Below are 27,677 nucleotides of genomic sequence, written 5' to 3' on the forward strand. Positions count from 1 at the left end.
ATTGTGGGTGTGGGTGGTTGTGGCTGTAAGTGTAGGTGTGATTGCGGGTGTGGGTGTTGGTGTGGGCGGTTGTGATTGTGTGTGGGGGTGATTGTGGGTGTGTGTAGGTGTGATTGTGGGTGTGGGTATGTGGTGATTGTGGGTGTGGGCAGTTGTGGGTGAGTGTAGGTGTGATTGTGGGTATGGGTGTATGTGGGTGTGAATGGTGATTGTGTGTGGTGTGGTATGGGTGATTCTGGGTGTGAGTGTAGGTGTGATTGTGGGTGTGGGTGTGATTGGGTGTGAGTGGTTGTGAGTGTGGGTGTGATTGTGGGTGGTTGTGGGTGGGAGTGTAGGTGTGATTGTGTGTGGTGTCTGTGGGTGTGGTTATGATTGTGTGGAGGGGGTGGGTGTGGGTGTGGGTGTGATTGGGTGTGAGTGGGTGCGATTGTGGGTGGTTGTGGGTGTGTGCAGGGGTGACTGGTGACTGTGTGGGTGTGGGTGGTTGTGGGTGTGTGTGATTCTCTGTAGGGGTCTGTGGGTGTGGTTGTGATTGTGTGTGGAGGGGATGGGTGTGGGTGGTTGTGGGTGTGGGTGTCTGGTTGGTGGAGCCCAGGTTGTGTCTGAGCCCTACTGCAAGCGAGGCTGGAAAGTGAGTGTGTTGCATTTTGTTTCCACAGAGAAAAACAGACGCTGCCTCATGAGATGTTGTGGGGAGGGTTCCCCAAATACAAAACAGGGGTTCAGGTATTGGCTGGGCAAGGAAAGATGAGAAAGTTTTCTGTCGATGTGGCCTCTTGGAGCCTGAGCTCTGTGGGAATGTAACTAGAAACTGGAAACTACACCCTGGCTCAAGAAAGCCTGATGCACAGGCCCAGAGCCTGGAGCGCAGATGCTGCACCGACCAGGAACAGTGGCATCTGCTGCCTGAGGCTGTCCCTGCTGGGGACACCCCTTCTGCTTGAGCAGTTGTGGAGGCGGACCATGAGGAAGCCCTGGCCGGCAGTCCTGCGCTTCCCAGAGCTCACTTGAACTCAGCTGCCCACAGAGACTTCCCAAACAGAGAGCAAGAAGTGGACTGGTCGTCATGAACACGTGGGCCTCTGGTTACATAGTTTTTTGTGCCTTTGCCTTATTTTAAGGGCAGTCCTGTGACCATGAGTGTGTGGAGGAAACTATTTCAAGATCTTTATAGCCAGGCGGACCCGGTGGCTCACGCCTGTAATCCCATCACTTTGGGGTGTTGAGGTGGGTTATCACTTGAGGTCAGGAGTTCGAGACGAGCCTGGTCAACACGGTGAAACTCAGTCTCTACTAAAAATACAAAAATTAGCCAGACATGGTGGCAGGCGCCTGTAATACCAGCTACTTGGAAGGTGGAGGCAGGAGATTCACTTGAATCCAGGAGACAGAGGTTCAGTGAGCCGAGATTGAGCCATTGCACTCCAGCCTGAGTGACAGAGTGAGACTCCATCTCAAAAAAAAAAAAAAAAAAAAGGAAAGAAGCCGGGCGTGGTGGCTCATGCCTGTAATCCTAGCACTTTGGGAGGCTGAGGCGGGTGGATCACAAGGTCAAGAGATCGAGACCATCCTGGTCAACATGGAGAAACCCCCTACTAAAATACAAGAACTGTAAAAATACAAGAACTTAGTTGGGCATGGTGGCACTCGCCTGTAATCCCAGCTACTCAGGAGGCTGAGGCAGGAGAATTGCTTGAACCCAGGAGGCGGAGGTTGCAATGAGCCGAGATCGCGCCATTGCACTCCAGCCTGGGCAATGAGCGAAACTCCGTCTCAAAAAAAAAAAAAGATCGGTCCATTTTATTTTCTTGATTTCCTTAGGACTTTGTTTGCGGAATGCATACATGCAGGGAGCAGTAACCAACAGGTGGCATCATCACAACTTCCTCCTGCTATCTTATTATTATCCATTTCTTCTCCCACAGTCCGTTAACCATCAAGGTTCAGAGAGACTCCTGCTGTAGGCCTTTTAGTTAAAAAAAAAAAAGACAAAAAAATAAAAAATGTTCAGAGAGACTGTGAGCCTCTCCATAACCTCTAAAGCAGGAAGCGCTTCACACTGCCTGGGTTTCAAGCCTATTCTGCCTCATTCTTGCTGGGTCGCTTTAGGCTTAATATTTAACTTCTGTGAGCCTCAGTGATGTGTGAAATGGGCCAGGCGTGGTGGCTCACGCCTATAATCCTAGCACTTTCAGAGGCTGAGGCGGGTGGATCACCTGAAGTCAGGAGTTCAAGACCAGCCTAGCCAACGTGGCAAAATCTTGTCTCTACTAAAAATACAAAAATTAGCTGGGTGTGGTGGTGGACACCAGAAATCTCAGCTACTTGGGAGACTGAGACACTAGACTCACTTGAACCTGGGAGGCGGAGGTTGCAGTGAGCCAAGATAGCACCACTGCCCTCCAGCCTGGGCAACAAGAGCAAAACTCCATCTTAAAAAAAAAAAAGTAGGCCGGGCGCGGTGGCTCAAGCCTGTAATCCCAGCACTTTGGGAGGCCGAGGCGGGTGGATCACGAGGTCAAGAGATCGAGACCATCCTGGTCAACATGGTGAAACCCCGTCTCTACTAATACAAAAAATTAGCTGGGCACAGTGGCGCGTGCCTGTAATCCCAGCTACTCAGGAGGCTGAGGCAGGAGAATTGCCTGAACCCAGGAAGCGGAGATTGCGGTGAGCCGAGATCGCGCCATTGCGCTCCAGCCTGGGTATCAAGAGCGAAACTCCGTCTCAAAAAAAAAAAAAAAAAAAAAAAAAAGTAATGGACATGAAAGCCGGACATGTTGGCTCACGCCTGTAATCCCAGCACTTTGGGAGGCTGAAGCGAGTGGATCACCTAAGGTCTGGAGTTCAAGACCAGCCTGACCAACATGGAGAAACCCGGTCTCTACTGAAAATACAAAACTAGCCAGGCATGGTCTCACATGCCTGTAATTCATGAGACTGTCTCATAAATAAATAAATAAATAAAAGGAGGCCCTCCCACCTACCCTAGTAATCAGGAAGGGACGTGCCCTGAGCCAAGCCCAGTTAGGAGCTCCAGAGCTGTGAAGAGGACCCACACTGGAGGGAGAGGCTGTGTCCACCCTGGACCAGCCTTCATTGTGTAGAACCGGTTGACTGTGGAGGAGGCCAAAATATTTTCCTGCTTAGGAATTTAATCCCAGTTACTGGGGAGGCTGAGGCAGGAGAATTGCTTGAACTTGGGAGACAGAGGGTACAGTGAGCTGAGATGATGGTGCCACTGCACTCTAGCCTGGGCAACAGAGCAAGATTCCATCTGGAAAAAAAAGTTCTTCAGACAACAAACACGTCCCTGCCATTTCCATGAAAAGGTAGCATTACCATGAGATTTGAGTTTACAAAATTTTTTTCAGACAGTCTCCCTCTGTCAGCCAGTGGTATGATCATGGCTCACTCTAGCCTCTCACTCCTGGACTCAGGTGATCCTCCCACCTCAGCCTCCCAAAAAACTGGCACTACAGGTGCACTCCTGCCACCATGCCCATGTGCTTTTTTTTTTTTTTTTAAGAGATGGAGTCTCACCATGTTGCCCAGGCTGGTCTCGAACTCCTGGACTCAAGCAGTTCTCCTGCCTTGGACTACCAGAGTGCTGGAATTACATGCATGAGTCACTGTGACCAGCATACTTAATCTGACAGTCCCCATTTTACAGACAAGGAAACTAGGGAAAATTTAGTTAGCACCTCACTGGCTTTTACACAGTCTTTGTGAATGTTTTCCTCTGAATCAGCTGTGGGGATTGAGAAACATTTGACTGCTATGTTGTGTGGATGCCTTGTCATTAAGAGAACCTCCGAGTTGTGTATGTGTGGAGAGAAGAAAATGAGGACCTGTCTACTTTTAATATCCCCAATGAGTCATGGCTTCTAAAAAGACACACCCTGCTGCTCATAATTACAAGTTCTCATGGGCAGGCTAAGCTGCCAAATGGGCAAAAAATGCAGAGACCATAGCCACTGGGTCTGGTCTACATCTGAAAGTAAGGTAAAGTTTTGGGGTAACCAGGTATTTTGCTTTTCAGCTTTTAGCCTGAGGCGGGTTGCAAAAGGACAGACAGCTTCTCTTTCAGTCCCTGCAGTTGACTTTCCTCTTGGAGGAGACTTTCCTCCAGATACATCCACAAGGCAAAACTGTCTGTGTTTTCTTGGGTTAGGGGTCGGGGGCCACCAGGGTGGCTCTCTTCAAAAGGCTCTGAAAGTCCAGGTGCGGTGACTCACGCCTGTAATCCCAGCACTTTGGGAGGCCAAGGCGGGTGGATCACAAGGTCAGGAGTTCAAGACCAGCCTGGCCAACATGGTGAAACCCTGTCTCTACTAAAAATACAAAAATCAGCTGTGCATGGTGGCATGTGCCTATAATCCCAGCTACTCAGGAGGCTGAGACAGGAGAATTGCTTGAACCAGGACCCAGGAGGCAGAGGTTGCAGTGAGCCAAGATCGTGCCACTGCACTCCAGCCTGGGCTACAGAGGAAGACTTTGTCTCAAAACAAAACAAAACAAAAAAATGGCTCCGAGAAATGGGCGCTTCCTGGGGATGCTGCTTTGCTTTGGAGAAGTTCACTAAGTTCATAAGGTTGCACAGTTTGTCCAAAGAAGCCACGGGAATTACTGACACACCAGAATTTGTGCTTTGAGTGGGTCGTGACCCTCTGGACTACTGTGGACAGAAAGGTACGAGGGCTGGGGCCGGCTCTTCTGCAGAGCAACAGGGCGCAGGGAAGGTTAAGGAGTGTTGGTCGTCACTGAAACGGTGACCTTTCCCCAGCCCTCAGCCTGGAGAGCCGCCTCCAGCTTTAGGCCTAGCTCCTCATCCCCTGAGGCAGGGCGGTGTGCTCAGGCCAGTCTCTTCTTTTTTTGAGTGAGTTTCCAGCTCCTGTTGCCCAGGCTAGAGTGCAATGGCACTATCTCAGCTCACTGCAACCTTTACTTCCTGGGTTCAAGCTATTCTCTTGCCTCAGCCTCCTGAGTAGCTGGGATTACAGGCATGCACCACCACACCCAGCTAATTTTGTATTTTTAGTAGAGACAGGGTTTCTCCATGTTGGTCAGGATGGTCTTGAACTCCTGACCTCAGGTGATCCGCCCACCTTTACAGGCGTGAACCACTGCACCTGGCCCAGTCACTTCTTTAGGCACCTACATGCTCATTACAGTTCTCAGAACTGCCCTTTACTGTGTAGAAAAGGTGGGGATTTCCTGCTTCTACGGCATCCATCAGGACTCTGAAGTCCACACAAAATGTGTCAGCTGGACAGTTGCAGCTGCCTGTGTTACCTGCTGCTAGTCCTTGTAAGGCACCCCATCTTGGTGTTTTTAATGTCTGCCCCGGCATCGTGCCTAGTCTCTACGGATTACATAAATGCCTGCAATGATGAAAAATGGCGACTCCCCATTTTCTAGTTGGCTTTTGCAGATCGGACTCAGCACTATGGTGCTCCTTATATGTCTTACTGACTTCTAGTTTTTTTTTTGTATTAGTCCATTCTCAAGCTGCTGCAAAGAACTGCCTGCACCTGGGCGCAGTGGCTTACGCCTGTAATCCCAGCACTTTGGGAGGTTGAGACGGGTGAATCACCTGAGGTCAGGAGTTCAAGATCAGCATGACCAATATGGTGAAACCCTGTCTCTATTAAAAATACTACTACTCAGGAGACTGAAGCAGGAGAATCACTTGAATCCAGCAGGCTGAGGTTGCAGTGAGCCGAGGTTGCACTACTGCACCCCAGCCTGGGCAACAAGAGTGAAATTCAGTCTAAACAAAACAAAAACCCAAAAAACCAAAAAAACCTGCCTGAGACTGGAAAGGGGTTTAACGGACTCGCATTTCCGCATGGCTGGGGAGGCCTCAGGAAAGTTAATCATGGTGGAAGGGGAAAGGGAAGCAAGGCACATCTTACATGGCGGCAGCAGAGAGCAAGAGCCAGGAGGGGCCACACTTTTAAACCATCAGATCTCGTGAGAACTCCACTATCTAGAGAATAGCATGGGGGAAACTGCCCCCATGCCATCACCTCACATTAGGCCCCTCCCTCAACATGTGGGGATTACAATTTGAGATTTTTTTTTATTTTTAATGATTTGGTTCCAATGCAAGAGATGAGATTTGAGTGAGGACAAAGAGCCAAACCATGTCACCATTCAAGCTTCTTCCGGAAGAATGTAGGGCCGTTTACTAAAAATAACAGGATTTATTCTGAATGACATGGTCCTTGCTCAAGAACAGGAGTAACCTGAGAACGAGGGGAGAAAGGTGCTTTAAGTTAGCAATCAGTATTGATGAAGAATACTGATCAGCAGCCTGGCCCAGGCTCCTTAGAAATGAGACCTTTTACGTGTTCCTGTTAGACTTTTTTCTTTGAGACAAGGTCTCTTGTCACCCAGGGTGGAGTGGAGTGGTGCGATCTCAGCTCACTGCAGCCTCTGCCTCCTGGGCTTAAGCAATTGTCCCACCTCAGCCTCCTAAAAAGCTGGGAAAACAGGCATGCACCACCACGTCTGGCTTATTTTTAAAAATTTCTGGTAGAGATGGGTTCTATGTTGCCTTGCTAAGACTTTGAAATAAGATACAATAGTGAAATAAGTGAAGGTTATTACTCTCATGGGAGTGAAAAGTTGAAGGTGTGGTTTCTTTCAGTAGAAAAGTGCTTGATTCTGTACTCTCATTTCCATCTTCCCTACCTTGCTGGCTTATAGCCAACTCCTTGTAGGAAATGCTGTCACCATTACCTAAGCAGGCTACAGAGCTGCTCGTCAGAGCACGACAGTTTATGTGAGTAGCAAAGACAAAAAAAGTCTTGTCAATACAAGTATTGGGGGTGGAAAGACAACCCCTTATTGGTAAAATACAAAACTAGTCATGATAGCTTTTCCTTTGAGGCTCAGGCTGGAGTGCAGTGTACAAATGGACACGTTTCAGGCCTTTATGAGATGGGAGTCTGGCTTTGTTGCCCAGGCTGGAATGTAGTGGCACAATTTCAGCTCACGGCAATCTCTGCCTCCCTGGTTCAAGTGATTCTCCTACCTTAGTGTCCCGAGTAACTGGGACTGCAAGCGTGCAACACCACAGCCAGCTGACTTTTGTATTTTTGATAGGGATGGGGTTCACCATGTTGCCCAAGCCGGTCTTGAACTTGAGCTCAAGTGACCTACCTGCCTCGGCTGCCCTCCCAAAGTGCTGGGATTACAGGTGTGAGTCACCATGCCTGGGCATGATAGCTTTTCTTACCTCTCATTCTGGTCACCTTATTCCAGATACATTTATGTAATCTGCTTGCTCTCTTGAATTTGTTATAACATTTTAGACATATATATATATATATATATATATATATATATATATATATATTTTTTTTTTAAAGACGGGGTTTCACCATGTAGGTCAGGCTGGTCTTGAACTCCTGACCTCAGGTGATCTGCCCACCTTGGCCTCCAAAGTGCTTGGATTACAAGCGTGTGCCACCACGCCCGGCCTATATATGAGTTTCATAACAAAATGTGTAAGTTTCAAAACTTGCAATGAATAGATGAACCGTAGACCAATATGAATAAAAGGCTGCTTTTAAGTTCTTAGGTTAAAAAAGTAACCTCTTGGCCAGGCCTGGTGGCTCACGCCTGTAATCCCAGCACTTTTTTAGGAGCCTGGGGCAGGACTGCTACAGTGAGCCATGATCATGCCACTGCACTCCATCCTGGGCAACAGAGTAAGATTTCATTAAAAAAAAAAAAAAAGCCACCCCCCAAAACCAACATCTTGTTTGGAAATTCCGAATGTCCCTCAAAATTTATTACACTATGTTCTTCCTTAGTCTCTGTAAGCTGCATCAGAGTACACAGCCAGGAAGTTTAAAGGTGGCTTTTGATTTCTAATTAGGATATTCAGACTCCAGCATCTCAACAGAAAATATGCAAAGACATTTTATGAACTTGTGACATACCAGGGATACATGAATACTCAGGGCTCCACACTACTATATAATGCTGCATTTCTTGGTTTTATTTGAAACAGTGCATATCTTTAGCATTTTATGGTAGGATTTTACACTTGTCATTTACACAAATTACAAGGTTCTGCTTCAAGTTTTTAAAAAAAATTTAAAAATTCAGCCCATATGCAGCACAAGAATATGCAAAACTACTTTACATTATACACACTTTTTATCAAAGGAGATACAAAATTCTGGCTTGTAGTTTTAGACAAATACAAGAAGCTTCAAACTAGACACAAAGGGTTAATATTAATTCTCAAATATAAGTCTGCACTTTTGTGTTGTAGTTCTCTGAGATGTGAATACCAAATTCCTAAGGGATTTTTATGTTTTCCTTCAAAAAGGAAAACTAAAAAATTTCCCGTAAACAAGTCCCTCCCCATCAGCTTGATCTCTCTACAATCCTACTCTTGCTTCCCTTAGTGCCAGACACTTGCATCATGTTACAAAATTGGGGTGGGCCATTTACATCACACAAGGACCAGATCCTTTCAAGGAACTCATCTCCTGCAAAAACCTAAACAGAAATATATTGATGCAGATAGTTCTGCTACGTTTTAATATGATGTCACACTTGGTAATTAAACTGTGATGTCGGGCAATTAATCAAAGGGAGGAAGAGCCAAAGGCCCCTATCAATGCACTTTTTGTTGGTGGCACAATGGAAACCTTAGGAATCAAGTTGTCTGATGCTAAGAGAACTTTAAACTCTTTCTAAATGTAACACACCTACTGCTTGCTTGAGGGACTTCTCTGATACTTATGCATAGATACTCTTTTTTCAGCATGTTGGAGGCAATATTTTATACTTTCTAAAGGGTTCTGAAGAGGCAATAAGGAAGAGTAGGGCTATTTCTGCCCCTGCAAAGGTATCGTTTTCTATCATTGGTATCCCATTGTTCCCTAAACATCTTCTGAATACCTGAATGTGTGTATATGCATATTTAAAATAACTACCCATCTTTCAATCAGTACACAGCCAACTCTTGATTATCTATGAGAACGTAAGTGACATTTACTCTCAAACTTCACTCTACAGAATCATCCACCTTTGATGCGCTTCATTGTTTCTTTAATATCCCATGTATACTAACTACAGCCTATCAAGACCAAGTTATAACACAAATGTTGTTTGTTTCCTTTAACCCATGGTAAGAATGAGTAAGAAAATGAAGTCAGCACATTCTGCCAGGGCTTTGGGGATGACCCTATAGTGGACAATGGGGGAGGACCGAACTCTTGGTCATGAGAAAAGACAAATTTCAAGTTCCTCCGGAATCAGGTCTTATATGCCTTCTTTATTTTGTAAGTTTATGATTACCAAAAAATTAAAAACCTGAGGCGTAGTCACTATTTTATATAGATAATGGAGAGTTGACTGTAATCATGTTATGACTTTAGCTCTTTAACATGACAAAATTCACAAGCATATGATAAAAAGATTAAAAAGACTGCCATATGACATCTAGAAGCATTTATTTTATGCAAAAAACTTAAATATGATTATGTGTACCCAAAAAGTGCACACATTACCTATGCTGAACAACACCAAGGAACATAACATGTTGATGCAACAGTCTTCTAAAATAAACATAAAAATGAGCCCAGACCATCAGACCAAAGCAAAACACTTATTTCCCAATAGCACAATGCTGAAAATTGACAGCAATCCTAAAACACCTCCAACTTTCCTTACAAAGCTGCCAAAGTCCAACTATTTTTTAAAAATTGACTTTTTTTTTTACATTATTAATAAAAATCTGGTGACAAACATTATAAAACCAAATGCTGGACAGTCTTTACTCCTTTAAAATTCCAAATATTCCAACATAATCAGAGGAGTAAAAACCATTTTAAAGTGATATGCTTTATGAAACAAACAACAATATGTACATTTATTGCAAATTATATTAAACTAAAACGAGGGGAAATCAAAATATGAACTGTTTACTACTTGCAAATCAATATAATTTTAATTATTTTCTCACTCTGATAAAAATCAGAAAGCAACATTTATAAAATTGCCACCACATCACTTTTCATAGCAGGGAACCGAAATCTGTACATCTAATTTTTGCAGAAAAGGAGGCAGGCAGAAAGAATTATACATAAAAGTTTCCAAAAGGAAAAACAAAGAAATATTTGATCTCTTTTCTTTTAAAAAATTAATTCAGTAGACTTCTATTTCTTCCTGTGTAACATGGGAATTCCTGGCTCTAAAATCGATGAATTTTCAGTGTCAGTGTAAAGACATCTTGTTACTTTCTTTAAAATAAAAACTGCAGCGTGGAAATTAATGGTGTATTATGCATTTAAACTCCAGATAGGCAGGAACTGGAACCAAGTGTTAAGCAATTTGCTTAATTATTGACTTTTCGTAAGAAAAGTCTAGGGGAAGGGGGAGAACAGAGTTGCTTTTAGCCTCTCTCTCAAGAGTTTCTGCTGTACATTTCCATCAGAGGACTTGTGGTCACGTGAAAAGGAAGTAATAGTTTCTTTAGTTTTCAAGGCAGAGAGTGTGTGTTCTGAAATGAGCTTCATTTTCTGTTCGGGGACATTTGTGAATCCAAGTTTTTGCAGAAGCTGGAAACTGCTTCTGTTTGGCCTTCATTTTCTCCCTTTGCAAATGCCTTTTTACCTTAGGAATAAGAATAGAAAGCAGTTAGAAAAGATGTGGAGAAGACACAAACCAAACTAAAATGATTTCATTTCTGTAGCTGTCATCTAAAATCTTTATTTAAAAAAAAACTTAAGCATCAGTGTCTCACTCTGTCACTCAGGCTGAAGTTCAGTGGCATGATCATGGCTCACTGCAGCCCCAACTCCTGGGTTCAAGTGGTCCTCCAGCCTCAGCCTCCCAAACAGCCAGGACTGTAGGCACATACCACCATGCTTGGCTAATTTTTAAATTCTTTGTACTGACAGGGTCTCATTATGTTGCCCAGGTTGATCTTGAACTCCTGAGCTCAAGTGATTCTCCCACCTTTGCTTCCCAGAGTCACTGGGATTATAGGTGTGAGTCACTGTGCCTGGCATGTTATCTAAAATCTTAAAAAAAGATTTTACATTTTTTTCTCCTGAAACTTGGTTTAAAAAGCCTTTCCCTAAACTATGTAAAAACAAAACACCAATAAAGAAGTTTGTGTTTTCAATGATTTAGTACTGTTCTCCAATGCCCTATTTGCTATTTACTTGAAATAACTATAACTTTTAATATTTAAAAAAAGTTATTATGGAAGAAAAACTACAGGACACTATGGCAAAATGAATTTGTAAGCAGGAAAACAACTTCCAACTCCTGAGCTGGATAAACATATACATTTTAGCATATTAAATAAGCCCCAACAAAACCAGGAGGAAGAATTAGCTTTATTGTTTTTTTTGAGATAAGGAGGAATCCTCCATTCATCCCATTTCCCTAAAAGGAAGGAAAATTCTGATCCCTGGGAGCATGGGACATGACCTCTTTCTCACCTCCTCTCACCTACTCCTCTTTGGGAGGAGGAGGAACTCATCTCACAGATGAGATGGGGAAAATAAAGGAGCATGTTGGGTTTGGCTTCATCTAGATTTGTTCCTTTACCCTGAGAGGGGCATTCTGGTTTGTCTGTGGCTGTTCAATTCAGAGGCAAGGTTGCATTAGCAGCCCAACTTGCCTAATTCATTCTACATTTTAATCAGCCTGATTAGTAGTAAGACTGTCTCCTTTTCAACAATTTTACATCTGGAAGAGAAAGAAAGATATATTTCCAAACTCCCCTACTACATACACATTCTATGAAGGTAACAATGTCAAAAAAGCTAAGTGATTATTACAATTCTTACAGGGACTATTAATTGGTTATACTATTTGAAGCAATTTTAACAATATGCTATTGAAGAATTCTTTACAAGCTGGCTGCTACACCTTCAGGAAGCTTCCCTTTCCCAGCCCTGAGTCCTCGGTATCTCCTGGGCTGCTCTCTCAGACTTTTGAAAGACCCAGGTCACTGGAAGAATCTCCTGGACTTGATTCTATGTACCAAGATGAACTGCCATCACTGCAAGCACTTGGATTCTGAAAAATTTCATGTTATTTTGAGAAAAATTCACTTGTTACTGAAAAAACATTCATATTAAACTAATATGTAGCTGTTTAACACATGAAGATACACACTTGAGGATATATGCTTAAGGGTTACTTTAATTTTAAGATATGAACCCACACGATGGGAGGAAACCTCAATATACAAATGAGACAAAAACTCCGTAACTTCTTTGCTTAAGAAAAACAAATTCTAAGATCCTTGAACACTCCCACACTAAGCATGCTAAACAAACCATGTTAATCCAAAAACTAGAAACTCATAGTCTGCTATCCTATAGATATTCTCTTTAAATTCAGATTCTTCAGAAGTCTCAAATTTGAGGCTGTTTTTCCATTGATGATTATTAACAAACTCATCTTCAAGGAAAAATTTGGCCTTAAGTGTAAGCAAAACATACTCACGAATCAGTAAATCTACTAAGAACATATTTTCAATTCAAAACATTGGGAACTGTTTGCCCTCTGAATGACAGCCTTAACACAAAGAGGCAAAACAAGTGAACTGAACTACTGAAATGATGATCATTCCTTCATCCCAAACTCAGAGAGCCAACACTAATGTCCAACTAATACTACTGACTGCTTCCTGACCACAGTGCACATGGCTGATTTTTTTTTTATTTTATTGGGTGAACTGAAGGAATTTTCTCAAAAGGAGTAAGTCCAAATGCAGCCCAAAACATAAACAGGAATACTTACTGAAACCAACATAAATGCAAATAGCTGAGGGAATGTATTTACCACAAAAATCCAAAGGGATCTAAAAATTCTAACGTTAACTTTACAAGTTAAAATCCCCAGCATCAACTCCCAGATAAAACTGAGGCCAGTAACTTTTTGCATATCCTCTCTCTGTTTTGGTGGAAGAAAGTATTCCTGAACCAGTAAATAAACCATTTGGGTAGAAATCAAGGTAAAACTAATAATTATTGACCTAATCTTATGAGTAAAAACCTAGTAAAAGGAATTCTGCAAGGGTTATCACTTGCCCCATGTTAGAAGTTATGGCTGTGGCATTTAAATGGCTCTAGAGGTCAGGTGTGGTGACTCATGCCTGTAATCCCAGCACTTTGGGAGGCCAAGGCAGGCGGATCACCTGAGGTCAGGAGTTCGAGACCAACCTGACCAACATGGAGAAACCCAATCTCTACTAAAAATACAAAATTAGCTGGGTATGGTGGTGTATGCCTGTAATCCCAGCTACTCGGGAGGCTGAGGCAGGAGAACTGCTTGAACCCAGAAGATGGAGGTTGCAGTGAGCCAAGATTGCACCATTACACACCAACCTGGGCATAACAGTGAAACTCCGTCTCAAAAAAAAAAAAAGGCTGGGCGTGGTGGCTCACGCCTGTAATCTCAGCACTTTGGGAGGCCAAGGTGGGCAGATCACGAAGTCAGGAGTTAAGAGACCAGCCGGGCCAACATAGTGAAACCTTGTCTCTATAAAAAACACAAAAATTAGCCAAGTGTGGTGGTACATTACTGTAATCCCAGCTATTTGGGAGGCTGAGGGAGGATAATTGCTTGAATCCAGGAGGCAGAGGTTGCAGTGAGCCGAGATTGCGCCACGGCACTCCAGCCTAGGTAACAGAGTAAGATTGTCTCCAAAAAAAAAAAAAAAAAAAAAAAAACCTTCAGAAATCTACCTAAAAGAGCTGAAGATGAAATTAAGTAATGAACCCAAAGCATAAACTGTACTTGGCATATACTAGGGCCTCAAGCAAGTGAAAGGTGTGGAGAATCATGCAAGGTAACAGAAAAGACTGATAAATTGGGCATCTGAAGTTAGAATGTAGGGCCACAGAGAAGCACAAGGGTGTCAGGCCTTATTTATTAAATAAAACCCAGGTCTGTGTCTTCTCTTACCAGTTAGTTGGCTGAAACTGTAATGATAGAACCTTAACAGGATGATCCTCAACCAGGTCTCTGGAAAATGCAGGTGGAATGTCAAATCACTCATAGGGAATACTTGCAGTTAATGAGAGCTATGTTTAGAATCTTACAGCAAGGTGGAAGCTACAGTTCCACATGAAATACAAATAGTACTTTCAGGATTCTGACCATTCAACTGAAGGACAGTCAAAACATCAGCTGAATCACTATCAATAAACTTCTGTTTTAATGTGTTTATTTTATATTTTAGCAGTAAATACATACTAACACATCTCCTCTTACATATTAAGAAAAAAAGAGTTTGAAATGTTCACAGTTTAAAAGTGTTTCAGGCTGGGCGTGGTGGGGTTCATGCCTGTAATCTCAGCACTTTGGGAGGCCCAGATGGGTGGATTGCCTGAGCTCAGGAGTTCGAGACCAGCCTAGACAACATGGTGAAACCCCATCTCTACTAAAAATACAATTGGCTGGGTGTAGTGGCACACACCTGTAGTTCCAGCTACTCTGGAGTCTGAGGCAGAAAAATCACTTGAATCTGCAGGAGGAGGAGGAGGATGCAGTGAGCCAAGATCACGCCACTGCACTCCAGCCTGGGTGACAGAATGAGACTCTGTCTCAAAAAGAAAAAAAAAAAAAATTCGAAATACTACATAAATTAATAAATTAGAGGAGAAACATAGCTGCAACTGCCACTGTGAGCACTATCATGAGGCAGATAATAAGTGACAGGCTGGGATCTTAAGCCATGCCCTGCATAGCACTAGCCAAGTGATCTGAGAAAGGTCCTTCCAGGTCTTCATTTCCTTACTGTCAATACAGTGTGGTACTTGCTTCATAATGGATGTTGGCAGGTCAGATATCTGCTAATAAAACATTTCCTACTATCACTACTAATACAGATGCCAGACACCCATCACTCAGGCTGGAGTACAGTGGCACTATCATAGCCCACTGGAACTATGAACCCTGAGGCTCAAACAATCCTCCCTCATTCTCCCAAGTAGCTGAGACTACAGATGAATACACCATGCTTGGCTAATTTCTTTTTAAAATTTTGGGTAGAGACAGGGTCTTGCTGTGGTACCAAATATTTGAACTAATATTTGTTATTTTTATTTTTTTGAGACATAGTCTCACTCTGTTGTCCAGGCTGGAGTGCACTGGCATGATCTTGGCTCACTGCAACCTCTGCCTCCCAGGTTTAAGTGATTCTCCTGCCTCAGCCTCCTAAGTAGCTGAAATTACAGGTGTGTCACCATGCCCAGCTGATTTTTGTATTTTTAGTAGAAACAGGGTTTCACCACGTTGGCCAGGCTGGCCTCAAACTCCTGACCTCAAGTGATCTGCTCACCAAGGCCTCCCAAAGTGGTGGGATTACAGGCATGAGCCACAGTGGCAGCCCATGTGAACTAATTTTCACCCCAGTCTTGTTCTTGGCATTGGGTGTTACATTCACTTAAAGTATGCCACTTTCAAAAACATCTGATCCGTCTCGGTTTTCCTCTCTATCCCTAAAATGCAAGGATTTTGTTTGCATGTACTACCAAAAGAGGTGAAAAAGATGATCTGGTCTCGTTTAACCTGCGATTATTTCAAATAAACTAGTGTTTTTACCTAATAGTTACTAAAACTGTTCGGCAGGGCGTGATGGCTCATGCCTATAATCTCAGCACTTCGGGAGGCCAAGGTGGGTGGATCTCCTGAGGTCAGGATTTCGAGATGAGCCTGACCAACAAGATGAAACCCAGGCTCTATTAAAAATATAAAATTAGGCTGGGCGTGGTGGCTCATGCCTGTAATCCAAACACTTTGGAGGCCAAGGCGGGCGGATCACCTGAGGTCAGGAGTTCAAGACCAGCCTGACCAACATGGTGAAACCTCGTATTTGGAAAAAAAAAAAAAATATATATATATATATATATATAATTACGCGGGTGTGGTAGCACATGCCTGTAATGCCAGCTACTTGGGGGGCTGAGGCAGGAGAATCATTTGAACCTAGGAGGCAGAGGTTGCAAGTGAGCTGAGATTGTGTCATTGCACTCTAGTCTGGGTGACAGGGTAGAGAAAGAAAAAAAAAAAAAAAAAAAAAAAAGGCCAGGTGTGGTGGCTCACACCTGTAATCCCAGCACTTTGGGAGGCCCAGGCAGGTGGATCACTTGAGGTCAGGAGAATCGCTTGAACCCAGGAGGTGGAGGTTGCAGTGAGCTGAAACTGCGCCACTGCACTCTAGCCTAGGCAACAGAATGAGACTCTGTCTCGGGGGAAAAAAAAAAAAAGGCCAAGCTTGGTGGCTCACGTCTGTAATCCCAGCACTGTGGGAGGCCAAGGTGGGCAGATCACCTGAGGTCAGGAGTTTGAGACCAGCTTGGCCAACATGGTGAAACCCATCTCCACTGGAAATATAAAAATTAGCTGGGAGTGGTGGTGGGCACCTGTATTCCCAACTACTAGGGAGGCTGAGACAGGAGAATCGCTTGAACCCGGGAGGCAGAGGCTGCAATGAGTCAAGATCTCACCACTGCACTACAGCATGAGTGACAGTGAGACTCCATCTTCAAACAAAACAAAACACAACACCCAAAAACAAGAATATAAGGGGTCTTCAAAAAGTTCATGGAAAATTAATATTATGAAATAATTATGCATGGATTTCAGAACTTTTTTTGTACCAAAATAAACTCATACTAACTTGTTATGTCTGAACAGGATCTAGTTTGAGGCACTGATAATGATTGAAAAGTTTGAGGGCTAGGGCAGAAAGACTGCTTGAGTCCAGGAGTTTGAGACTAGCCTGAGCAACAGAGCAAGACTCTGTTTCTATAAAAAAGTTTAAAAGAGATTAGCTAGCTATGGTGATGCACACCTGTGGTCCCAGCTATTTTGGGGCTGAGGCAAGAGGACTGCTTGAGCCTCAGTGCTCTCATAGCTCCAGTGAGCCATGATGGTACCATTGCACTCTAGCCTGAGTGACAGAGTGAGACCTGGTCTCTCAAAAAAGTCTGAAGAGAGTCTCTATCAGAGAAATAGGAATTCTGCTAAAATTGAAGCAAAGAAAAGCATCAAATGCCTGGTGAAGCTTGGGTGGAGGAATGGTGAAATCACTGATGCTTTAGGAAAAGTTTATGGGACAATGCCTCAAAGAAATCGGCAGCTTAAACTTAGGTTTTTGTTGCAGTTGTGATGGGGTCTCACTCTGTCACCCAGGCTGGCATGCAGTGACATGATCATGGCTCACGGCTCACTGTAGCCTCGACCTCCCAGGCTCAGCTGATCCTATCACCTCAGCCTCTGAAGTAGCCAGGACTGCACACACCAGACACCTGGCTAATTTTTCAATTTTTTGTAGATACGGGGTTTTGCTATATTGCTTAGGTTGGTCTCAAACTCCTAGGTTCCAGTGATCTGCCAGCCTTGGCCTCCCAAAGTGGTAGGATTATAGGTGTGAGCCATGGTGCCCAGCTGGATAAACTGTTTCAGGAAGAGTTGAGATGATGCTGAACAGCATGCCCTCCACATCAATTTACGAGGAAAAAAAAAAATCTTGTTTTTGCTGATTTAAGAGGACTGACCAGCAGAAACAATAGCCAACACTGTGGTCATTTCAATTGGTTGAGCTTACAAAATTGTGACTGAAAAATTCAAGTTGAGCAAACTCCACTCAATGGGTATCAAAACTTTTGCACCCAGATCAGCTGCAGACAAGAGCAGAGCCTTTTTTTTTAAATTAATTAATTAATTTGAAACAGAGTTTCGCTCTTGTTACCCAGGCTGGAGCGCAATGGCACGATCTCGGCTCACCGCAACCTCCGCCTCCTGGGTTCAGGCAATTCTCCTGCCTCAGCCTCCTGAGTAGCTGGGATTACAGGCAAGCGCCACCATGCCCAGCTAATTTTTGTATTTTTAGTGGAGACGGGGTTTCTCCATGTTGAACAGGATGGTCTCGATCTCTTGACCTCGTGATCCACCTGCCTTGGCCTCCCAAAGTGCTGGGATTACAGGCGTGAGCCACCGCACCCGGCCGAGAGCAGAGCTTTTGATGGCAAGTCTAAACAAGTGGGATCAAGGTCCTGAAGCACTTCTTCAAAGAACTGTAATTGGAACTGAAACACAGCTTTACCAGTCCAATCCTGAAGACAAAGTACAATCCAAGTAATGAATTTAGCTGGGCATGGTGATCCATGCCTGTAGTCCCAGCTTCTATCACAGCCAAGACTGTGCTGATGCACTCTAGCCTGGGTGACAGAGCAGATATTGTCTCCCCACACCCCTGAAAATAGGGTACTAAGAGGTGAAAGTGGTCAAGTGGTCCAGTTAAAGGAAAAGCAGACTGGTCAAGGGTAAAGATCATGGCAACAGCTTTTTGGGATGCTCAAGGCATTTTTGCTTGTTGAGTTTCTGGAAAGTCAACAAATGATAATTTCTGCTTATTATGAGTGTTCTCACAAAGCCAGAGCTTTAGAAGAAAAATGCCTGGGAAAGCTTCACCAGAGAGTCCTCCTCCACCATGACAATGCTCTTGCTCATTCCTCTCATCAGACAATGGTAATTCTGCAAGAGTTCCCATGGGAAATCATTAGGCATCCACCTTATAGTACTGATTCGGCTCCTAACTTCTTTTTGTTTTTTTGTTTTTTTCTTTTTTTTTTTAAATAAAGATGGGGTTTCACCATGTTGGTCAGGCTGGTCTTGAACACCTGACCTCAGGTGATCTACCCGCCTTGGCATCCCAAAGTGCTGAAATTACAGGCGTGAGCCACCGTGCCCAGGCTCTTTTTGTTTCTTAATCCTAAAAATCTTTAAAGAGTGCCAGTTTTTCTTCGGTCAATAATGTAATAAATTCCCAGGACCCTGTTGTTTAGGGATGGACTAAATGGCTTCTATCCTTGTTTACAAAAGTGTCTTGAGGTTGATGGACTTTATGTTGAGAGATAAAGTTTATATCTCCCCCCCAAGACAGAGTCTTGCTCTTATTGCCCAGGCTGGAGTGCAATGGTGCGATCTTGGCTCACTGCAACCTTTGCCTCCCAGGTTCAAGCGATTCGCCTGCCTCAGCCTCCCAAGTAGCTGAGATTACATGTGCCACCATACCCGGCCAATTTTTGTATTTTTAGTAGAGACAGGGTTTCTTCATGTTGGTCAGGTTGGTCTTGAACTCTCGACCTCAAGTGATCCGCTCGCCTTGGCCTCCCAAAGTGCTGGGATTACAGGTGTGAGCCACCACGCCTGGCCTATATTTTTATCTTTTAACTCCAGTTTTCCATGACCTTTTTGAAGTGCCCAATTATTTGTATTGTGTACAATGATTACCACCATCCATCTCTAGAACTTTTTCACATTCCCAAACTGAAACTCCATAGTCATTAATTAAACACTAAAGTCTATTCCCACTACCCTCAGCCCCAGGCTCAAGCAATCCTCCCACCTCAGCACCCTGAGTACAGGCACACAACATTATGCCTGGCTAATTTTGTATTTCACTTATTTTTATTTTTGGGAAGGAGTCTCACTCTGTCATCCAGACTGGAGTGCAGTGGCACAATCTCTGTTCACTGCAACCTCCACCTCCTGGGTAGCTGAGATTAAAGGTGTGCGCCACCAAACGCGGCTAATTTTTTGTATTTTTAGTAGAGACAGGATTTCACCATGTTGGTCAGGCTGATCTCCTGACCTTAAATGATCCATCCACCCACCGTGGCCTCCCAAAATGCTGAGATTATAGGTGTAAGCCACCACATCCAGCCATAATTTAATGTAACCATCTATTGTCACTGAGACTAGAAAATCATCACAGAATTCTGTATTCTGAATAACATACTGCCCATTGATCTCAAAATTAGCATATGGATGACCTGCAATGTGCCTTTTCACTCTGGAAAGAGAAGGCCAAATCCATTTTTACTCTGGCATATGTCTGTTTGTTGTTTGTACTGTGTGATGATACTGGGGCACATAGTGTAGCTAAAAGCAAAGCAATGAATTTTATAACGCTGTAAATGAGAGAAGGTCCAACTGCTACTGAAAAAGTTTTCAGGGTTCAAGTATGTATCTGTATATTTTTTTGTTTTTATTTATTTTTATTTTTTTAAGACTAGTCAAGTGCAGTAGTGAAAAGGGGGAAAGAGTAGAACAAGGAGTTCAATCTGTAACTGACTGTGAACAATCAATTGAGATAACTCATTACCTTTGGACCAGCTGTATCTGTATATTTTAGTTAGATGGTAAAGGGACAGCTGATGGGACGCAGGATCAGGTGGCTTAGGTAGCCTGTGTGTGATGATTAGTACTTTTTTTGTGTAGGTGAAGACAACAATAGATCTCTTAAAACCGTTTAGAGAATTTTGGCAATCTCCAGGGAAACATTCAACTTTTGTGTAACTGAAAATGTATGTAAAGGGGTAAGAAAACTATAATTCAAAACAATACTAACAATTAACAGTTGGGCATTTATTTGTACTAGGCACTTGGCTAGGTGCTTTCTTTATATTTACTGATCCATTTAATTCTTAGACTAACCTTTAAGGTACATACTGTCATACTAATGAAAAAAGGAGGCAGAGGCTCAATAAAGGTCCAGGTTTGAGAACAAAGTCATGTAAAATTTGCCCCTAATACTAGCTTTCATTACTACACTTATTAGTTAATAAAAATAGAAGTGAGTAGGAGAAACATGCTAGTACTCAGATCAGGTTTGAGCCTTCTGGATCAGATGCTATGAGAGGTTATGAAAGGTATCCAGAGGGCCCTTAGAATATGTGGAAATTTAATACTCCCAAATTTCAGAATATCATAAATAATGTTAATTTTTTGGTGGTTTTTTTTTTTTTTTGAAGAGGTGGAGTCTCTGTTGCCAAGGCTGGAGTGTAATGGTGCAGTCTCTGCTCACTGCAACCTCTGCCTCCTGGGCTCAAGTGATTCTCCTGTCTCAGTCTCCTGAGTAGCTGTGATTACAAGTGCCCACCCCACAACTGGCTAATTTTTGTATTTTAAGTAGAGATGGGGTGTCACCCACCATGTTGGCCAGGCTGGTCTCAAACTCAGGACCTTAGATGATCCACCTATCTCGGCCTCCCAAAGTGCTGGGATTACAGGCATGAGCCACTGTGCCTGGCTGGACATTGCATTTTATAAAAATACTGAAGCAGGATAGTGGGGGCATCCTGAGCTGATCAAAGCTGGGACTCTTTCCTAGAAGGAACTCAAATGCCTACAGTCTAATTGAGGGGTAAATTAGTTAGCTATGTAAGGAAAAAGGAGAATGAGTTAAGTTCTAAGGCCAAGGTGAAAACAGCCACCTTCTAGATTTCCAACAGGAAAAGTCTGAAATCTCAGCCCAAGAATGATCAAAGATAAACAGCTAGCTGGTAAGCTGTTTCTCTGGGCAGGGTGGGGAAGATGTAAGTTGTTGACTTGTGTTAGAATTAACTATAACACGAAGAATTAAAGAGTGGGACTTATTAGTGATTCACATTTTGTGACTGTTTTCACCATTATGAGACCCTGTATCCAAAAGGTAGCCCTTATTTTATGTAAAATTCTGCAACCACTTGAAAGGCACTAAGCAAAAGATAGTATCTGTCTTGTTAATAAAAGCATCAAAATACCATATCCTAAATAAAAATTACACAAAGAAAAAAAGATCTTTCTTCAAATTCCTGCCTTAAAAGTGGAGGTTATGAGATAATAACAGATACTATCATAAACTTACCAGGAAAAAGCAAATGCAGGTTTCACTCTGAAATGCTTAGGTGTTGGGGTGACTGGCACTAAGAATATACTAAGAATAAAACACAATGTCTAAATTCACACTTCAGGAAGAATGGCATACATTACCTTTGTAAGTCAATCTGTCTTTCTGCTGGTGCTGCCTTTTTGGCTACATCTTGCAGTTTGGGTGCTTTGGCATTACCTGCTTCCAAACCCCCAGGGCTCTCCTGACCCACTGCAGCTCTCTTCCTTCCCTTGTTAATAGGTTTATTTAAATCATCATTTTTGGTTGCATTGCCCTGAGATTCAGACTTGGGTCGACGTCCTCTCCTGGGTTTGGAAGAGGCAGGCGGTCCTGATTCATCTACTTTCTCATCTGTTGTTTGTTGGATATTTTCTGTACCAGCTGCTGTTACTGTTCTTTTCTTGCCTCGGTCACTGCTGATGTTGCCCTGGGTAGCCTGATCAGAATTAATTTCCTAAAAATGCACAAAACAATTCTATAAACACAAATTCCTTAAATATTAATGATCTCTATTAGAGAAGAGTGTTTTTAAAGTATTTTAAGGGAGTTTGGATTCGAGGACTTCTAGTTAACTGCTTACATCACATTAGGAAAGTAAGCTCCTTGAGGAGAGTGACTGCGTATGGTACCTACCATGGAGTACAGCACATATAATGTGCTCAATAAATACTCATTAAAAAGCACAGGTTGGGCACAGTGGCTCACGCCTGTAATCACAACACTCAGGAGGCAAAAGTGGGAGGCCTGCTTGAGCCCAGGAGTTCCACACCATCCCTGTCAACATAGTGAGACCCCATCTCTACAAATAATTTAAAAAATTAGCCGAGCATGGTGGCTTATGCCTGTATTCCCAGCTACTTGGGAGGCTGAGGTGGGAGGATTGCTCAACCCTCGGAGGTTGAGGCTGCAATGAGCAGAGATGATGCCACTGCACTTCAGCCTGGGTGACAGAGGGAGATCTTATCTCAAAATAATAATTGCAGGCTGGGTGCAGTGGCTCACGCCTGTAATCCTAACACTTTGGGAGGCCAAGGAGAGGTGGGGGATCACCTGAGGTCGGGAGTTCAAGACCAGCCTGACCAACATGGAGAAACCCCATCTCTACTAAAAATATAAAATTAGTTGGGCGTGGTGGCGCATGCTATAATCCCAGCTGCTTGGGATTCTGAGGCAGGAGAATCACTTGAACCTGGTAGGTGGAGGTTACAGTGAGCTGATACCACGCCATTATACTCTAGCACAGGCCACAAGAGTGAAATTCCATCTCAAAAAAAAAATTGCAATAATAAAAACAGAAAGCACAAGTAGTACTTGTAAAACAAAGAAAATCTACTTGGTTTTGCTGTTACACTCCACCAAATGAAAGGTTCGTTTTATTGATGGTATGCTCTAAAGAGTATTTTCAGAATTCTATACGCTATTAATGAGTACATCTAAGTATAATAATCTTTGTAGTTCTGTAACATGAAGTTCTTTAACTTGTCATCCCATTCTTAGTTGCAGTGAGCTGAGAACGCGCTACTGTACCCCAGCCTGGGTGACGGAGCAAGACTGTCTCAAAACAACAATAACAAAAAATCCTACAGAAATTACATCTTTTATTGTCTTTCCGCTGGTGCTTTTACTGACATAATTCTAACTGATTAAAGAGAAATACAATCATCAAAAAAATTAGACTTGGCCAGGCGCGGTGGCTCACGCCTGTAATCCCAGCATTTTGGGAAGCTGAGGCGGGCAGATTACAATGTCAAGAGATCGAGACCATCCTGGCCAACATGGTGAAACCCTGTCTCTATTAAAAATACACAAAATTAGCCGGGCGTTTGTCCCTAGTCCCAGCTACTTGGGAGGCTGAGGCGGAAGAATAGCTTGAATCCGGGAGGCAGAGGTTGCAGTGAGCCGAGATTGTGCCACTGTGCTCCAGCCTGGCAACAGAACAAGACTCCGTCTCAAAAAACAAACAAACAAAAAAATTAGACTAAATCTTTTTAATTAATTTTCATTTTCCCCAGAAAATATTCCCAGAAAGACCAGGGAAAATAAATTACAAATTTTCATGTCTCAAGAAAATTTAGTTCAAGTTTCCAGGAGTAACAATTTAAGTGAAAAAACCCATACGTCAGTGTTCTACTTTAAATTTTTTTTTTTTTTTTTGAGACAGGACCTCACTCTGGTGTCCAGAGTGCATGGCACTATCTCAGCTCACTGCAGCTAAGGTCATTTTCCCACCTTGGCCTCTCGAGCAGCTGTGACTACAGGCATACACCACCATGCTCTCAGCAAAGTTTTGTATTTTAGTAGAGTCAGGCTTTCACCATGTTGCCCGGGCTGTTCTGAAACACCTAGACTCAAGCAATCCACCTGCCTCAGCCTTTGCAGTGTGTTAGGATTAAAGGCACAGGCTACCATGCCCATTGTAGAGTCTACTTTTTTTTTTTTTTTTTTTTTTTTGAGACAGAGTCTTGCTCTGTTGCCCAGGCTAGAGTGTAGTGGCACAATCTCAGCTCACTGCAACTTCCGCCTCCCGGGTTCAAGCAATTCTCCAGCCTCAGCCTCCTGAGTAGCTGGCATTATAGGCATGAGCCACACACCTGGCTAATTTTGTATTTTTAGTTAGAGAGGGGTTTCACCATGTTGGTCAGGATGATCTCGAACTCCTGACCTCAGATGATCTGCCCACCTTGGCCTCCTAAAGTGCTGGGATTACAGGTGTGAGTCACCATGCCCGGCTGTGGAGTCTACTTTAATGTTAAGCCTCACTTTAGAGAACAGATAATCCATGATAGAATAGAGCAAGTGTAAGATGGCCTGCAGGAACTGAATGGTGAAAACAACACACAAGGAATCAGAGAAGAAATATGCAAAGTCATTTTGGGGAATGATGGCGACTACTGGACATATCAGGATGGATCAACAATATGACCAAGTATTAAAACCTGGAGTAGGAACCACTTGTTCAACTGAATGTTTAATAGGTGTGGTGGTTCTTGGGCATAGATTGAGGAACAAAACTAATCTACATGAGGTTCCTCACATAGGTTAGCATGTAGGTAACTGATCTTTATTATTTTATTTTTTGAGATGGAATCTCGCTATGTTGCTCAGTCTGGAGTGCAGTGGCACAATCTCGACTCACTGCAACCTCTGCCTCCCAGGTTCAAGTAACCCTCCTGCCTCAGCCCCACTAGGAGCTAGGATTACAGGCACATGCCACCCCATGCCCAGCTAATTTTTGTATTTTTAGTAGGCACAGGGTTTTGCCATGTTGGCCAGGCTGGTCTTGAACTTCTGACCTCAGGTGATGCATCCACCTTGGCCTCCCAAAGTGCCGAGACTACAGGTGTGAGCCACCGTGCCTGGCTGGTAACTGATTTTTTAAAAAGTAAACACTAGTTTGGCATGGTGGCTAATGCCTGTAATCCCAGCACTTTGGGAAGCTGAGGTGGGCAGATCACCTGAGGTGAGGCGTTCAAGATCAGCCTGGCTAACATGGTGAAACCCCGTCTCTACTAAAAACACACACACACACACAAAATGAGCCAGGCATGGTGGCAGGCACCTATAATCCCAGCTATTTGGGAGGCTGAGGCAGGAGAATCACTTGAACCTGGGAGACGGAGGTTGCAGTGAGTCAAGATTGTACCACTGCACTCCTGCCTAGGTGACAGATCGAGAATTTATCTCAAAAGAAAAAAAAAGTAAATACTTAAGCAAAAATTAACCTGTGTGCTAACAGGTTAAAGAAGCTGAGTTAGATGTGACAAAGATAACAAGTTTGAAGTGGGCAAAATATGAATAGGAAATTTACAGAAGAACACATCCAAACGGTCAACAAATGTACTGGCAGTCACAGAAATGCAAATTAAAATAGTTAGGCATTAGATTTGGTAAGTGGAGACAGAAAAAAATTCAAATCAACTGTAAAACATGCTGTTGTTGGTATGTAGAGAAGAAAGTACTCTCATACCCAGCTATTAGAAATGTCAGGTATTCCACTCTCTCACGAAACCAATATGGAAATATCTAAAAGCTCTAATGCATGTATCCTTTGACCTATTAATCCTATTCTGAGAAACTCAGCCCACAGAAAGAAAAGCACTAGTAAGTGTGCTTGTATATATATTATTTTACACACAATAAATTTATAAATAGTAGTTACTGCGACACCATAGTAGCAGAAAAGGGGAAAATATAGATGTATACAAATGTGAAAATAAAATTAAACTGTTTAAAAAGAAAAAAAGAGGGCTGGGTGCAGTGACTCATGCCTGTAATCCCAGCACTTTAGGAGACCGAGGCAGGCAGATCACCTGAGGTTAAGAGAGTTTGAGACTAGCCTGGCCAACGTGGTGAAACCTTGTCTCTACTAAAAATACAAAAATTAGTGTGGTGGTGGGTGCCTGTAATCCCAGCTACTCAGAAGGCTGAGGCAGGAGAATTGCTTGAATCTGGGAGGTGGAGGCTGCAGTGAGCTCAGATCACGCCACGGCACTCCAGCCTGGGACACAGAGTGAGACTCTGTCTCAAAAAAAAAAAAAAGAACTTGAAATAAGGGTCTGGAGCAATATAATATTACAGATCAAGCTGAAAGTAAGGTCTGGATATTACAGAAATTAGAATTTAAATTTCCAATTTCAAAATTATATACACTTTTAGGAAAAGGCCGTAACAGTAACAGATGTTGGTTATACTAAATAAACACTTAGGCCTTTGCAAATGTACCACCCTTTAGTAAGCATTGTTAAGTATATAATGTAACTGAATGTCTATGGCAATATGCATTTTTGTACCTAAGTTTGTTTAAGTCAAGACTGCTGAATTCTATACAAGGATCCCACAACATTCTAATCTATTGGTTCCTGGATTCCAAGAGTTTTGATAACAAGCGGTAATGTGTAACCTGAATCCACTGACATGATGTGTTTCAAACACCAAGCAGAAAGAGTTTAGATAGCAAGAGACTGATCTTAAAAAAACCCTCATTCAGCTGAGTTCAGAAAATGAGAGTTTGGATAGGAAAAGTTAGGCTACTGTGGTGTAACTGCACAATCCTAGTATATTTCATGTACCCGAGGGTAATATCTAAATCTATTTGATGACCACCATAAATAAAAAGATAAGCATTTCAAGAATATGATTATGTGGGGGAAAAAAATAATAGTATCTTCAAGCCATTCCTACTGAGATAAATTATCAATTTAATTTACCAGTTGAACAGAAGACCAGAAAAGTCAAACAACCTGCTCAAGTCAACACATAGCCAGTGTGTGGTAGAGCCAAGTGGCAAAAGTCAGGTCTGTGTCATGCTCCTATTAGTTATGCAACATTCATTTTTCTCCTGCTAAAAATTGTTAAGAAAATTGGATTGGGCATGGTGAGATCCTGTTTGAAAACAAAACAAAATTGGGTAGTTTAAAGATCAACCATCAAGACAGGCAAGGTGGCTCATGCCTGTAATCCCAGCACTTTGGGAGGCTGAGATGGGTAGATGATCTGAGGTCAGGCATGCAAGACCAGCCTGGCCAATGTGGGGAAATCCCATCTCTACTAAAAATAGAAAAATTAGCTTATTGTGGTCGCACATGCCTATAATCTCAGCTACTCGGGAGGCTGAGGCAGGAGAATCACTTAAACAACCTGGGAGGTGGAAGGTGCAGTAAACCAAGATTGCGTCAGTGCACTCCAGCCTGGGTGACAAGGTGAAACTTCATCTCAAAAAAAAAAAAAAAAAAAAAAAAAAATCAACAATGAAGAATACAGCTGTTAAATAAAAACTCACACACATATCAAAAAGCTAAATCATAAAATATTAACTTTTTTTGAGACAGAGTCTCACTCTATCACCCAGGCTGGAGTGCAATGGCACAATCTTGGCTCACTGCAACCTCTGTCTCCTGTGTTCAGGTGATTCTCCTGTCTCATCCTCCCGAGTAGCTGGGATTACAGGCACATATCATGT

General features: G+C 43.0%; 1 protein-coding gene across 2 annotated transcripts in view; it reads right to left on the reverse strand.

The window, feature by feature from the left end:
• Positions 1-7,993: 7,993 nt before the first annotated feature.
• The window catches only part of PDS5A (PDS5 cohesin associated factor A), a 156,322-nt gene continuing 136,638 nt past the window's right edge, over positions 7,994-27,677 (reverse strand). The window contains exons 32-34 of one of the 2 annotated variants that reach the window (XM_064366508.1): positions 21,820-22,172; positions 13,960-14,019; positions 9,466-10,644 (exon numbers count right to left, since the gene is read on the reverse strand). In XM_064366508.1, the coding sequence (XP_064222578.1) occupies positions 10,641-10,644; positions 13,960-14,019; positions 21,820-22,172 (417 nt within the window). In that variant the 3' untranslated portion in view covers positions 9,466-10,640. Of the gene's footprint in view, positions 10,645-13,959; positions 14,020-21,819; positions 22,173-27,677 lie in introns of both variants that reach the window. The other variant, XM_064366510.1, reaches the window with a different exon arrangement.

Source organism: Aotus nancymaae, unplaced genomic scaffold (assembly GCF_030222135.1).
Source record: "Aotus nancymaae isolate 86718 unplaced genomic scaffold, 86718_ANA_hifiasm-v0.15.2.pri h1tg000006l, whole genome shotgun sequence".
Taxonomy (NCBI): domain Eukaryota; kingdom Metazoa; phylum Chordata; class Mammalia; order Primates; family Aotidae; genus Aotus; species Aotus nancymaae.